Source organism: Anomaloglossus baeobatrachus, chromosome 6 (assembly GCF_048569485.1).
Source record: "Anomaloglossus baeobatrachus isolate aAnoBae1 chromosome 6, aAnoBae1.hap1, whole genome shotgun sequence".
NCBI classification, from domain to species: domain Eukaryota; kingdom Metazoa; phylum Chordata; class Amphibia; order Anura; family Aromobatidae; genus Anomaloglossus; species Anomaloglossus baeobatrachus.
Window position 1 is genome coordinate 184,001,774 of NC_134358.1, and position 15,632 is coordinate 184,017,405.

Here is a 15,632-nt window from a genome sequence, read left to right on the forward strand (position 1 = left end):
AGTTCAGCCATATTAGTTTCTACATGCTCTGTGCGATCACCCAGAGACCTGAACTCTTCCTTCAGCTCTCTTACTATTTCTCTGAGATCAGCCTGCAGGGAAGCCCTCAGCGTTTTCAGCAGAGCTTGCATTGTTTCCTCTGTCAGAGGAATGGCTGTGCAGCCTCTCAAGCAGCCTGTATCTCCTTGTGAGGAGTGGGAAGAAGCTGAGTGAGAAGCCAGTGCCATCTTGCTTGGTGAGGAGAGATCCCTATCCCGGGGTTAGAAGTCTGTCAGTTTGGCTGGAGTGCCAGTTTTTTTAGGTCTCCCCTTAGGCATAGCTGGGGGCTGGGGTTACTCACACCTCCTGTAGCTGGTAATCCTGTTATCTGTGAGCTGATAAGAGCCGGTTTATCCTGCTGTCAGCACAGAGCTCTCCTTCAAGCAGCCGTCGCCATCAGCGTGCAGGCCACGCCCCCACCTTCCTTCTTCTTGACGAAGAAAAAACCTGCTCCGGCAGGGGACGAAGATCTCCGAATGAACCCCTTAGCCAGGCTCTCGGTGATACAAGCAGACATAGCCCGTGTTTCAGCAGGGGACAAGGGGTATATCCTTCCTCTAGGAGGCGTAGTTCCTGGCAGTAGATCGATGGCACAGTCATAGGGACGATGAGGCGGTGGTACCTCTGACTCCTTTTTATCGAAAACGTCCGAGAAGGACCAGTAGGCAGAAGGTAGTCCTGGTAGAGACTCTGGAACCGGAGGTCGTCGAATGGGCTGATGGATTTCAGACATCTCTCGTGACACGAAGAGCCCCATCGGGTAATTTCACCTGTACTCCAATTGACCGACGGTTCGTGTGCCCGTAACCATGGGAGTCCCAGCAGGATCTGATGAGACATGCACGGGAGGACGTAGAAGGAGATCTTCTCGGTGTGCAGGGCACCGATCCGTACTTCCACAGGCTTGGTGATCAGTGAGACGTGTCAGAGAGGGGTCTCCCATCTACAGAGGCGATCACCAGTGGTTTTTCTAGTGGGAGGACAGGCACCTGGTACTTATCCACCGTGGCCTGCTGGATGAAGTTGCCTGCTGCTCCGGAATCGAGATACACCTCTGCCGTGAACCGGGTCTCTTCTGTAGTGACTTGAATAGTCCAGGTAACGGAGTCTGAGAGAGTCCCAGCACCTAGGGTGGCCTCTCCTACCAAGCCTAGGCTTTGGAGTTTCCCGGCTTCTCGGGACAAGAGCGTAGCAGGTGTGTACCATCACCACAATAGAAGCAGAGACCCTTTGCTAGTCGTTCTGCTCTGCGTTGCTCCGACTGCCTCAGGCGGTCAATCTGCATGGGCTCGTAGGTAGACGCGCCAGGTGACGCCAACTGGGGAGCGATGGACCTCTGGGGTGGAGAGGTGTGCCTTATCGGACGCCTCTCGCGGGACACCTCTGAAAGCGAAGATCCACTTGAGTCGATAGAGCAATCAGGGCATCCAGGGTGGAAGGCACGTCACGACCAACCAGCTCATCTTTAATACGACCCGAGAGTCCCTCCCAGAAGGCAGCGGTTAGGGCCTCGTTGTTCTACCCTAGTTCAGAGGCCAAGGTACGAAAACGAATAGCATATTGGCCCACCGTCAGAGTCCCCTGACGTAGCCGGAGGAGGGATGAGGCAGACGCGGAGGCGCGTCCGGGCTCGTCAAAGATGCTACGAAAAGCCTGCAGGAACTCCTGGATGTCGGTGGTTACCGGATCCTCCTTCTCCCACAAGGGGTTCATCCAAGCCAGTGCCTCTCCCTCTAGATGGGACATCATGAACGCGACTTTGGCTTGGTCAGAGGCAAAAAGGTGCGGCAGCAGCTTGAAATGGAGGGAGCATTGATTTATGAATCCCCTGCAGGTCTTGGGATCTCCGGCGTATCGGGGAGGTGAGGCCAAACAGAGTTTGGAAGCATCCGAGGAGGCTGCCACAGGAGCTGCGGCCGTGGATTGTGCAGTGGAAACCTGAGATGCCAAGGACGTGGCAGTTGCTTGTAGCGTGTTCAGGCGGGTATCCACAGAAGACATGAAGGACAGCATGCGGGTCTGGGTCTCGCGCTGTCGTGTGAGTTCCTGCTGCAAGGCCGCTAGTGCTTCGGCGGGATCCATGGCCTGTTCTAGCTGTTACGTCCGGGTGGTGGAAACTCTGGACCGTACACCGGTTTCCCCTGAGGAGGCAGCCAGGCTGGTCACCACGCCAGAGGGTCTTGATGCACGGCAGCCGAAGCACTATCGGTAGTCAGACAGTCCGTAGGAGAGCTGGAAAGGTGGACGTTGCTGAACACACGGAGTCCTGGACGGTAGTCCGGGTGACGAGGCTCAGGGTCCAAGGCCGGGTTGAAGGGTCAGGCGGGATCCAGAACCTGCTGAGCGATGGAACGGGTCACCCAACGGAGCCAGGGACTGGAGACTGGCGGAGCTGCAGAGGTGGTGGAACATCCGCCGAAGTCACCGTCAGGGTACTGTAATGGACGTGGTTCGGAGCGGCTGGCGTGGCAGGACAGGCTCTACGAGACAGGACAGGGTTAATACAGAGCAAAGCAATATGGGGACCTGAACTCCTAGTCTACCAAACACGTAGAACAGGCCCCGCCCACCAGGAAGGAGAATCCTAATATACCCTGTACCTGTCTATGCAATTTCCTGTTTCTAGGTGCTGGCCCTTTAAGAAAGGGTCAATGACCGCGCGCCCTAATGCGCATGCGCGAGGCCCATGTACCAGAAGCCAGTCCAGGGAGCGGTGCAGAGGAAGCAGGAGTGCCCGGCTGAGTGTCCCACGTCGCAGAGGAGCGCCGGGAGCGGGGAGCTGGATGCATGGAGGGCGCCGGCGAGGAAGAGGAGTCCGGGACCGGAGTGGTGAGCAGGGGACGCCGCCGGGGAGCGGGGAGCAGGCCATGGGGACCGGAGAGCGGGGCACGGGGACCGGGAAGCGTGACAGTATTCCTGTATATCCGTGTTATGTGGGTCATGTTCATGTTATCTGTTCACTAGGTGGCGCTGTTATTGTCTGCAGGCCGTGCTCGCTCTTAATATATATATATTTGATGTTTTATCCCCAGGAGACAGGAGCGTCCCATCAATTACTATATCCTGAGAGATCTGTCTTCTCCCACTTCCAAATACGTCACCAGCTTCCAGAAGAACAAGGAGAAGCTGACGAGGCGTCTGTACAAGTTTTTTAACCGGACCGTCTTTGAGAACCAGGTATAGCACACGACCCGGTATAAGGCCTCTGCCACATTCACGTGAAATTCACGCACGTGCCGAGAGACACGTATTTCCCCTGCGTGTTGCGTGCAGGTAAGTACGTGTCTCTGGTACGTGCGGGCCACGTGTGTTCTACGTGTGCTATCCGCGATAGCACACGTAGAACCGGTAATTATCATACTCACCTGGTCCTTCCTGCTGTCCGCGCTGCTGTCCGTGGTGCTGATCCTCGGTCTCCAGCCCTCCCGTCTCCCCGCTGCTGTTGCTGCCAGGCAGTGAAGTGAATATTCTATGAGATTAATGAGCGGCGGTCGGCAGCAAGAGGCAGCAGCGGCAGAGACAGGAGGGCAGGAGAAGGTGAGTTAATGTTTTTTGTTTTTTTTTCACTGACACGTGTGTTTTCTCCGGCGCGTGTCACACGGGACCGCATCCACACTACACCCGTGTAGTACGGGTGCGGGCCGTGTGACACCTGTGCTGCCAGAGAAAAAACGGACATGTCAGCGCTTTTAAAAACGCACACACATACAAACGCACACGGACACACGTTCCGTGTGGTTTTACGTGTGTGTGCCTGCTTCCATAGGGTAGCATTGCTGGACGTGTCTCCGTGCCGCCGGTACGTGTAAAAAATGACAAACACGTGCCGGCGGCACGGATGTGTGTCGCAGGCCTAAGGGGGTACGGGGGTGAGGGGTTAGGGCCCGGGACAATGTGTCCTGTATATATCGTATATACCTCTATATTATGTAACTACAGGACAATATGGGGGATAGTGAGTGGAGAATTAGAGTAAGATTAGTGTATCCAGTGTATATATAGTATATCTTGTATATATCACTATATCCTGTAGACATAGAGAGATATAGGGATAATTAGTTGAGTGTTAGGGCTCAGGGCAGTGTGTCCTGTAAATATTGTATATACCTCTTGTGAGACTGTGACCGGGGTTATCTATGACGGCCGGTATGTCTCGCCCCGGTTGTGCTCACTCCATGATGGAAAGTAGATCCACTCCAGGGTTAATGCTGTTTCCTTACAGGCTGAAGGAAGGGTTAAATGGAAACAGGAACAAGGGCAGGTGTGCCGGGTGTGAGGGAGTGAACAGAACTCCCTGAGTTCTCTGCTGGAGAGACACATGTATATTGTTGTGGACTTTTGTTTGGACATTAAACCGTGTGCTGTGAACCTTAATGCCTGGATCCCGTGTCTTCTGCTGCGCAGCCGACCGTGCTACCTCACATATGGTGGAGAATCGGCGGGCATGACAGCCGGTGAGGTGAAGCATCCATCCCTGGTGACCCGGTAGCACATGTCCTGGATTCGAGCGGCTATACTACAGCCCAAACCCGGCGACGCCATGGAGGACATACTAAAGCAGCAGCAACAGACTAATGCACAGCTGCAAGAGGCTAATGCACAGCAGCAACAGACCAATGCACACCTGCTCCGGGCGTTGGAACGTCAGCAGCAATCCTTGCAAATGCAGGAAAAAAGGCACCAAGAACAGCTGGTTCAGGCCAATACACGTCAGCAGCAAGCCTTGCAATTGCAGGAACAAAGGCACCAAGAACAGATGGTCCTCCTGGCCAAGTCGATCCGTGCCGGACCGGCAGCAACAACCCCGGGACCGGGTGACGACGGCAACGTCCGGAAAGCGGTGAGACAAGCGTTGCAAAAGATGACCCCGGGGGATGATGTGGAAGCGTTCCTGGCGGTGTTTGAGCGGGTGGCCGAGCGGGAAAAGCTGCCGACCCCCCAGTGGGCTGAGGTATTGTCGCCCTATCTGACGGGGGAACCCCAAAAAGCATACCTGGACCTCTGTACCGAGGACGCCATTGACTATGTGACCCTGAAAGCCGAAATACTGGCTCGGTTGGGGGTGAATACCTATGTACGGGCTCAGCGGGTAAATCAGTGGTTCTATGAGGAAGCCAAACCCGTACGCTCCCAGGCCTATGACTTGTTGCATCTTGTAAAAAAGTGGTTGCAGCCTGACACTCTGAGCCCGGCGCAAATGGTGGAAAGGGTAGTAGTTGATCGTTTTGTGCGCACTTTACCCGTCACCGTTCAACGGTGGGTAGGACAGGGTGACCCGAGTATCCTGGACCAATTAGTGTCCCTGGTAGAGCGGCATGTGGCTACGCAGGACTTGATACGGGACACTGAGACTTTGCGTACCGCCCGTCGGTCCGGCCCCTCCAAGCCTAGGGCCAAGGACCCACCGCTGACAACGGTGCAGGAGTCCCCTACCGTCCCGTCTGAGGCCGCGGCCGCCATTCCTGAGGTCCGGAAGGTTCTGTACCCTAAACGACAACCCGTCAAGGGGGTTTCCGTCCCCATTAGATGTTGGCGGTGCCAGCGGGTGGGACATATGGAAGCCCAGTGTCCACTCACCACGGAGCCCATGGATTGTGGGGTTACCCGGCGGGGTTCAATGTATGCTCAGGTGGTGTGTACCGCTGACCTGGTCTCCCCAGAGACGGAGCCCCACTTGTGCCAAATACAGGTGAATGGATGTCCGGTTACAGGCTTGTTGGATTCCGGAAGCTTAGTGACCCTTGTGCGATCCACCTTGAGGGCTAAAGTAAAGGCCACAGGACGTACCGTGGGGGTGGTTTGCATACATGGGGACCGCCGAGACTATCCCACGGGGATTGTCACCATCACAGCACCTTGCGGTCAGGTGCAACATGAGGTGGGACTTCTTAACACTCTTCCTTATGACGTGATCCTAGGAAGGGATTGCCCTATTTTTGTACTTTATGGAGGGGACCCCCTAAGTCCCCTCAGATATTGGTCAGTCCGGGACCTGAGCCCTACAATCCTGAATCCGGGACGCCTGCCGTAGGGGTCCCCATGATAGGGACAGAGTGTGAACCCGATAGGTCACCCCTAGAGGTATTGGCAGGAGAGGCTGAGATGGTCGAGCCCATCCCGGAGATGGAGGCGTCCCCGGATACGTTTGGGACAGCCCAACTCCAGGACCCTATGTTAATACATGCCCGGAGTCGGGTGACAGTAGTTGACGGGGTGGCACAGCTGCCCGGTGCCCAGGTAAGGTACCCCCATTTCGCTCTTAAGCAAGATTTACTCTACCGGGTAGATGAAATACGGGGCGTGGGGGTAGAACAGTTGGTGGTGCCCCAGCCGTATCGCCGGCGGGTCCTCGACTTGGCTCATAAACACCTGATGAGTGGCCACCTAGGGATCAAGAAAATGCAGGAGCGAATATTGCAAAGGTTCTATTGGCCCGGGGTCTTTGGGGAGGTAAAACGGTTCTGCGAAACCTGCCCGGAGTGTCAGCTTACCGCACCCCTGACCCATTTTCGCAGTCCGTTGGTACCGTTACCCATTATAGAAGTCCCTTTTGAACGGATAGGGATGGATCTGGTGGGGCCCCTCGTAAAGTCCGCTCGAGGGCACCAACACATCCTAGTGATCGTTGACTATGCCACCCGGTATCCAGAGGCGATACCTCTCAGACATACTGCAGCAAAGCTTATAGCTCGGGAGTTGTTTGCTGTGTTCTGCCGGGTGGGGTTGCCCAAGGAGATCCTTACGGGTCAGGGGACCCCATTCATGTCTCAAGTGACCAAAGAGCTATGCCGGCTACTCCAGATCAAGCAGTTGCGTACGTCTGTGTATCATCCTCAAACGGACGGTTTAGTCGAGCGTTTCAATAAAACCCTGAAAACCATGCTCAAAAGGGTGATCTCCAAAGACGGGAAAGACTGGGATATGATGCTTCCCTATTTGATGTTTGCCATACGAGAGGTGCCACAGGCATCCACGGGGTTTTCGCCTTTTGAATTGTTATACGGGCGACATCCCCGGGGATTGTTGGACCTGGCAAAGGAAACATGGGAGCAAGAGCCCACCCCCCACAAAAGTGTGATTGAACACATTTTGGGTATGCAGAACCGCATAAGCGCGGTCATGCCAATTGTGAAGGAGCATTTACAGGAGGCTCAGGCCGCGCAAAGCGGCCGCTACAATAGACAAGCCACCGTGCGGACCTTTAAACCCGGGGATCGGGTGTTGGTATTAATCCCCACGGCGGAGAGTAAATTCCTGGCTCAGTGGCAAGGCCCCTACGAGATAAAGGAAAGAGTCGGGGTGGTTAACTATAAAGTATTGCAGCCCGGTAGGCGGAAACCTGAACAAATATACCATGTCAACCTATTAAAACCTTGGCAGGAACGGGAAAGCCTGATGGCTGTTTTTTCCCCACCTCCCTCCTCTTCGGGTCGTTCACATCCGGCTCCAGCGACCTCGGGAGAGGACGAAACGGAAGTAAGGATTGGAGAAGCCCTCACCAAGACTCAGAGGCGAGAGGCCAGACGGTTGGTTCAGCAGAACCCCGATGTCTTCTCCGAGCTGCCCGGTAGGACCAGTCTGATACGACATGATATTGTCACCGAGCCCCACCTGAAGGTACGCCTGAAGTCATACCGGGTACCGGAGGCTCGACGACAAGCCATATCTGAGGAAGTAAAGACAATGTTACGCCTGGGGGTCATCGAAAAATCCCGGAGTGAATGGGCTAGTCCGATTGTCCTAATACCAAAACCCGATGGCTCCTTAAGGTTCTGCAATGACTTTAGGAGATTGAACGAAATATCCAAGTTCGATCTCTACCCCATGCCCCGGGTGGATGAGCTGATTGATAGGCTGGGACAGGCGCGATATTTTACCACGCTCGACCTGACCAAGGGGTACTGGCAGGTGCCACTGACGGAGTCCGCCAAGGAGAAAACCGCTTTTGTTACGCCGGAGGGTCTCTTCCACTATGTTGTCTTGCCTTTTGGGTTACATGGCGCTCCGGCCACGTTCCAGAGGTTGATGGACTTAGTGCTGGAACCCCACCAGGCGTATGCATCAGCGTACCTGGATGACATCATTATTTACAGCTCCGATTGGCAGACCCACTTGGAACAGGTACAAGCGGTGGTGGACGCGCTTCGAACAGCCGGATTGACAGCCAATCCCAAGAAATGTGCATTGGGACTCACGGAAGCCCGCTACTTGGGCTACGTGATAGGCCAAGGAGTGATTAAGCCCCAAATTAACAAGGTTGAGGCGATCCAGAAGTGGCCTAGACCCCTGACCACGAAGCAGGTTAGGGCCTTCCTGGGTATCGTGGGGTACTACAGGAGGTTTGTAAAGGATTTTGCGGGACTATCAGCCCCCTTGACGGACCTTCTCAAAGGCAAGAAGTCTGTCATGGTGCGCTGGACTCCGCAGGCCGAGGACTCCTTCCGGGCCCTGAAGGGGGTCCTGTGCGGACAGCCCGTTCTTGTAAACCCTGATTTCCGGAAGGAGTTCATAGTACAGACTGACGCCTCAGAGGTCGGCCTGGGGGCAGTGCTGTCTCAGGTGGTTCAGGGGGAGGAACACCCCGTCACCTTCTTGAGTAGGAAGCTCACCCCTCCCGAGTGGAATTATAGCGTAGTGGAGAAGGAGTGCCTGGCGATCAAGTGGGCCTTGGAGTCCCTACGCTATTACCTGCTGGGACGGCAGTTTCGCTTGGTGACGGATCACTCTCCACTGGTCTGGATGAGGTCCGCCAAGGAACGGAATGCCCGGGTTACCCGGTGGTTCCTTTCTCTGCAGAACTTCCGGTTTACGGTTGAACACCGGGCCGGTAGGTTGCAGGGCAACGCCGATGCCTTGTCCCGCGGCCCGTGTTTGATGGCGGGAGTTCAACCCCACACGCTTGAACTGAGGGGGGGTATGTGAGACTGTGACCGGGGTTATCTATGACGGCCGGTATGTCTCGCCCCGGTTGTGCTCACTCCATGATGGAAAGTAGATCCACTCCAGGGTTAATGCTGTTTCCTTACAGGCTGAAGGAAGGGTTAAATGGAAACAGGAACAAGGGCAGGTGTGCCGGGTGTGAGGGAGTGAACAGAACTCCCTGAGTTCTCTGCTGGAGAGACACATGTATATTGTTGTGGACTTTTGTTTGGACATTAAACCGTGTGCTGTGAACCTTAATGCCTGGATCCCGTGTCTTCTGCTGCGCAGCCGACCGTGCTACCTCACACTCTATATTATGTAATTACAGGACAATATGGGGGATAGTGAGTGGAGCATTAGAGTAAGATTAGTGTATCCAGTGTATATATAGTATATATTGTATATACCTTTATATCCTGTATAGGTTGATATGGCAGATAATGTGTTAGAGCTAGGGGCAGTGTATCCAGTATATATAGTATATATGTTTATGTTCTGTACGTCTGGGACGATATGGGGGTTAGAGAATGGAGTTAGAGCTAGGATCACAGTATCCAGTATATATATATATATGTACACAGTTAGGTCCAGAAATATTTGGACAGTGACACAAGTTTTGTTATTTTAGCGGTTTACAAAAACATGTTCAGAAATACAATTATATATATAATATGGGCTGAAAGTGCACACTCCCAGCTGCAATATGAGAGTTTTCACATCCAAATCGGAGAAAGGGTTTAGGAATCATAGCTCTGTAATGCATAGCCTCCTCTTTTTCAAGGGACCAAAAGTAATTGGACAAGGGACTCTAAGGGCTGCAATTAACTCTGAAGGCGTCTCCCTCGTTAACCTGTAATCAATGAACTAGTTAAAAGGTCTGAGGTTGATTACAGGTGTGTGGTTTTGCATTTGGAAGCTGTTGCTGTGACCAGACAACATGCGGTCTAAGGAACTCTCAATTGAGGTGAAGCAGAACATCCTGAGGCTGAAAAAAAAGAAAAAATCCATCAGAGAGATAGCAGACATGCTTGGAGTAGCAAAATCCACAGTCGGGTACATTCTGAGAAAAAAGGAATTGACTGGTGAGCTTGGGAGCTCAAAAAGGCCTGGGCGTCCACGGATGACAACAGTGGTGGATGATCGCCGCATACTTTCTTTGGTGAAGAAGAACCCGTTCACAACATCAACTGAAGTCCAGAACACTCTCAGTGAAGTAGGTGTATCTGTCTCTAAGTCAACAGTAAAGAGAAGACTTCATGAAAGTAAATACAAAGGGTTTACATCTAGATGCAAACCATTCATCAATTCCAAAAATAGACAGGCCAGAGTTAAATTTGCTGAAAAACACCTCATGAAGCCAGCTCAGTTCTGGAAAAGTATTCTATGGACAGATGAGACCAAGATCAACCTGTACCAGAATGATGGGAAGAAAAAAGTTTGGAGAAGAAAGGGAACGGCACATGATCCAAGGCACACCACATCCTCTGTAAAACATGGTGGAGGCAACGTGATGGCATGGGCATGCATGGCTTTCAATGGCACTGGGTCACTTGTGTTTATTGATGACATAACAGCAGACAAGAGTAGCCGGATGAATTCTGAAGTGTACCGGGATATACTTTCAGCCCAGTTTCAGCCAAATGCCGCAAAGTTGATCAGACGGCGCTTCATAGTACAGATGGACAATGACCCCAAGCATACAGCCAAAGCTACCCAGGAGTTCATGAGTGCAAAAAAGTGGAACATTCTGCAATGGCCAAGTCAATCACCAGATCTTAACCCATTTGAGCATGCATTTCACTTGCTCAAATCCAGACTTAAAACGGAAAGACCCACAAACAAGCAAGACCTGAAGGCTGCGGCTGTAAAGGCCTGGCAAAGCATTTAGAAGGCGGAAACCCAGCATTTGGTGATGTCCATGGGTTCCAGACTTAAGGCAGTGATTGCCTCCAAAGGATTCGCAACAAAATATTGAAAATAAAAATATTTTTTGGGGGTTTGATTTATTTGTCCAATTACTTTTGACCTCCTAAAATGTGGAGTGTTTGTAAAGAAATGTGTACAATTCCTACAATTTCTATCAGATATTTTTGTTCAAACCTTCAAATTAAACGTTACAATCTGCACTTGAATTCTGTTGTAGAGGTTTCATTTCAAATCCAATGTGGTGGCATGCAAAGCCCAACTCGCGAAAATTGTGTCACTGTCCAAATATTTCTGGACCTAACTGTATATATATATTATACCTCTATATTCTGTATCTTCTCCTTCCTTCCTCCGTAGCTTCCTGCAGATATGGAAATCAGCTGGAATAAAAGGCTGAGAAGGAAAGCTGGTCGCACCGGTTATCGGAAGAAAAATGGAGAACGACGCACCATCATCCAGTTAGCTGATAAAATCTGCGATTCTGCAGGTAGGCCTCACATCGGGCACAATTTATAGATTATCTGAGGTGAAATCTTCTCTACGTCTTTACTCCTGGTTGTAATTATTTGGTTTCTTTCCCCTCAGATCGACTACGAGACACATTGATCCATGAGATGTGTCATGCTGCCGGCTGGGTCATCGATGGCAATACAGAATTTGGCCATAACCAGCTATGGAGGCAATATTGTGAGAAGGTGGCACAGATCCACCCGGATCTCCCGCCCATTACTGTATCCACCAAATGGAAGATCCACTACCCGGTGATATACCAATGCTCAGGATGCCAGAACAGGTACGATCACATAAACCATGGACAGTGGTCGTGGGGTGTATGTGTTAGTAACTACCACTGCTTCTTTCACGGCTTCTGCAGTCAGACATGAAGGGGCTCTGTCAATAATTTTAGACGTGTTTGTACTTTTAGGATCAATTTATAATATAAGTTTTGTCTCCCATTCTAGAGTCAAACGTTGGACAAATTCCCTCAATACTGAGAAGTATGTCTGCGGCTCCTGTGAAAACAAGTTTGTTCTTGTAACCCAAAATTAAGAAGATCCATCATTGACCATCCAGCTCCATCATCAGTCCATTCATCGGCCCGGACCAAGATGGCAGCACATGGATGAAGTCATCCAGAAGACGGGTGGTAAGTCACATCTCAGTTTTCCACCATAATGGTGTCTTTTCACCATGAGAATCTCCATCAGGTGAGCGCTCGCTTCTCTCCAGCGCGGTCCGTGGCTCCGGCATCTAGCGGAGATCGGTGGCCGCCGCATTATGTGATTATTCCGCTATATCGCTGATTATTCATTCTTATAGTTCGGATCTTTCTGTTTCTTTCTTCCAGTCTCATCCACTTATTCATAGGTCTCCAAGGAGCCATGAAGATGAAGATGGCGGCTCTGGTCCTCACTTGTTATACATAGAGTCAGGTCTGTAATAAAGAATCTGGAAGGATCAGAAACCCCTTGCTGCAAAAAAAAGACTTTTTATTAATTAGGAAAACTAAACGTCAAAGAAGTAAATGCCGATATTTGTTTTTTTTCTCCAGAGCCCGATTCTCCATGATTTAGCCTTGTGCAGGAGGAGACAGCGAGGTAATGTATTCCTGTATATCCGTATTACTCGGGTCATGTTCATGTTATCTGGTCACTAGGTGGCTCTGTTATTGTCTGCAAGTCAAGCTCACTCTTAATATATATAGATGTTTTATCCCCAGGAGACAGGAGCGTCCCAACAATTACTGTATCCTGAGAGATCTGTCTTCTCCGACATCCAAATATGTCACCAGCTTCCATAAGAACAAGGATAAGCTGACGAGACGTCTGTACAAGTTTTATAACCGGACGGTGTTTGAGAACCAGGTATAGCACGCGACCTGGTATAGGGGGATACGGGGGTGAAGGGTTAGGGCCCGGGACAGTGTATCCTGTATATATCGTATATACCTCTATATTATGTATTTACAGGACAATATGGGGGATAATGAGTGAAGAATTAAGGGGGCTTTACATGTTACGACATCGCTAATGCGAACTCGTTGGGGTCACGGAATTGGTGACGCACATCCGGCCGCATTAGCGATGCCGTTGCGTGTGACATCTATGAGCAATTTTTCATTGTTGCAAAAACGTGCAAAATCGCTCATCGGTGACATGGGGGTCCATTCTCAAAAATCGTTACTGCAGCAGTAACGATGTTGTTCCTCGTTCCTGCGGCAGCACACATCGCTCCGTGTGACACCGCAGGAACGAGGAACCTCTCCTTACCTGCCTCCCGGCCGCTATGCGGCAGGAAGGAGATCGCCGGGATGTTACGTTCCGCTCATCTCTGCCCCTCCGCTTCTATTGGGCGGCGGTTCAGTGACGCAGCTGTGACGTCGCTGTGACGCTAAACGAACCGCCCCCTTAGAAAGGAGGCGGTTCGCCGGTCACAGCGACGTCGCCGTGCAGGTAAGTAGTGTGACGGGTCTGGGCGATGTTGTGCGGCACGGGCAGCGATTTGCGTGTGTTGCACAACAGATGGGGGCGGGTACCCACGCTAGCAATATCGGTACCGATATCGCAGCGTGTAAAGCGGCCTTTAGAGTAAGATTAGTGTATCCAGTGTATACATTGTATATATTGCATATACCTCTATATCCTGTAGGTATAGGGTGATATGGGGGAAAATGAGTGTTAGGGCTAGGGCAGTGTATATAGTATATATGTTTAAGTTCTGTACGTCTGGGACAATATGGGGGGATAGTGAATTCAGGGTTAGAGCTAGGATCAGTTTATCCAGTATATATATATATATATATATATATATATATATATATATATATACATATATATTACAGTATATATTATACCTCTATATTCTGTATCTTCTCCTTCCTTCCCCCGTAGCTTCCTGCAGATATGGATATCAGCTGGAATAAAAGGCTGAAAAGGAAAGCTGGTCGCACCGGTACCGGGAGAATGATGGGGTGCGCTACGCCATCATCCAGTTATCGGATAAAGTCAGCGATTCTGCAGGTAGGCCTCATATCGGGCACAATTTATAGATTATTTGCTGTGATATCTTCTCTACGTCTTTACTCCTGATTGTAATTATTTGCTGCTTTCTCCTCAGATCGACTACGAGACACATATTGTGAGAAGGTGGCACGGATCCACACGGATCTCCCACCCATTACTGTATTCCACAATTGGGAGATCCACTACCCAGTGATATATGAATGCTCAGGATGCCAGAACAGGTAAGATCACATAAACCATGGACACTGGTTAAGGGCTGTATGTGTTAGTTACTACCACTGCTTGCTTCACTGTTTCTGCAGTCAATAATATTAGATGTGTTTGTTCTTTTAGGATCAGTCTATAATATAAGCTTTTTCTCCCATTCTAGAGTTGGACGTTGGACAGATTCTCTTGACACTGAGAAGTATGTCTGCGGCTCCTGTGAAAACAAGTTGGTTCTCATAACCCAAAGCTAAGAAGATCCATCACTGACCATCCAGCTCCATCATCAGTCCGATCATCGGCCCAGCCAAGATGGCAGCACATGGATGAAGTCATCCAGAAGACGGGTGGAAAGGGACATCTCAGTCTTCCACCATAATGGCATCTTCTTTCCATCTCTTGGGCGGCACGGTGGCTCAGTGGTTAGCACTGGTGTCTGTATGGAGTTTGTATGTTCTCCCCGTGTCTGCGTGGGTTTCCTCCGGGTTCTCCGGTTTCCTCCCACACTCCAAAAATATACTGGTAGGTTAATTGGCTTCTTTACAAATTGTCCCTGGTACGAATGATGGCCGTCCCTGTACAGCGCCACGGAATATGTTGGTGCTATGTAATCAAGGGAAAACAAAACCATCATTAAATAATAATCTTTTAACCAAATTTATTTTTGTAATTTCTCTTTGTGTCGGTCATTTCATATACAGATCAATTACAAAAAGAGCTATGTGAGATAGAAGGACAGCAAGAGGTGAGAACACAGGGATCCCGCCATACAGATGTACAGGGACAGGCATGCGGACACTAACACTGACATGGACAGTCAGAACAGGCATGCGGCACTGACACTCACATGGACAGTCAGGACAGGCATGCAGGCACTGACATGGACAGTCAGGACAGGCATGCGGGCACTGACATGGAGAGTCAGGACAGGCATGCGGGCACTCACACTGACATGGACAGTCAGGACAGGTTACACTGGTAATATACGGCATATACATCCAAAAACATCAGAACAAGCAAACTCATCAATTTTCAGAGTTCACATAGAAATGAATGGAGATAGTTGTGCATGCGCAGTCACCTTTCCATTTTTGATAGCGTTACAAAGGGGTACGTTCTTGAGATAAGTGTGGTTCTTGTATCTCAGAAGTGGAATCTGTATCTATTTAACTAGAGATGACAGAACCTGTTCCATAAAGGTTCGCCAATCTCAAATTCGGTACGAGCCTTAGCCTGTTCAGCTCGGGATCGGTAAAAGGAGCCCTTTCCCCAAAAGTCAGCAATGTTCGGTTTTCTTCGATAACTAATCGAGTTTTCCAAAAATGCTTTTTTAATAAGGTTCTGCTTTTGATGATTCAATGTATCGCCCTGTAGGGAAGAAGAAAAGAGACGGTGCAGTGCTTTTTCTGAGCGTAGTAAACCTTTGTGTTGGAATGTATGTGATTATTACAATCACCTATAGTGAGCACATAAGGATCACGTAAAATATATCCTTATTGCTGGAGTTCTGGTCTGCTG

At 50.5% G+C, this 15,632-nt stretch overlaps 1 protein-coding gene and 1 long non-coding RNA gene across 2 annotated transcripts in view; both read left to right on the forward strand.

Moving 5' to 3' along the window:
* The window catches only part of LOC142243854 (germ cell nuclear acidic protein-like), a 28,928-nt gene extending 16,972 nt beyond the window's left edge, over positions 1–11,956 (forward strand). Inside the window, exons 5-8 of the mRNA XM_075316060.1 lie at positions 3,072–3,216; positions 11,245–11,374; positions 11,473–11,680; positions 11,850–11,956. Coding sequence (XP_075172175.1) covers positions 3,072–3,216; positions 11,245–11,374; positions 11,473–11,680; positions 11,850–11,937 — 571 coding nt within the window. The 3' untranslated portion in view covers positions 11,938–11,956. The remainder of the gene's footprint in view (positions 1–3,071; positions 3,217–11,244; positions 11,375–11,472; positions 11,681–11,849) is intronic.
* A 655-nt stretch (positions 11,957–12,611) lies between these two features.
* On the forward strand, positions 12,612–14,125 carry LOC142244200 (uncharacterized). The gene is made up of 3 exons (XR_012724466.1): positions 12,612–12,752; positions 13,779–13,907; positions 14,005–14,125. It is a non-coding gene; the product is annotated as an uncharacterized LOC142244200 (long non-coding RNA).
* Positions 14,126–15,632: the final 1,507 nt, after the last annotated feature.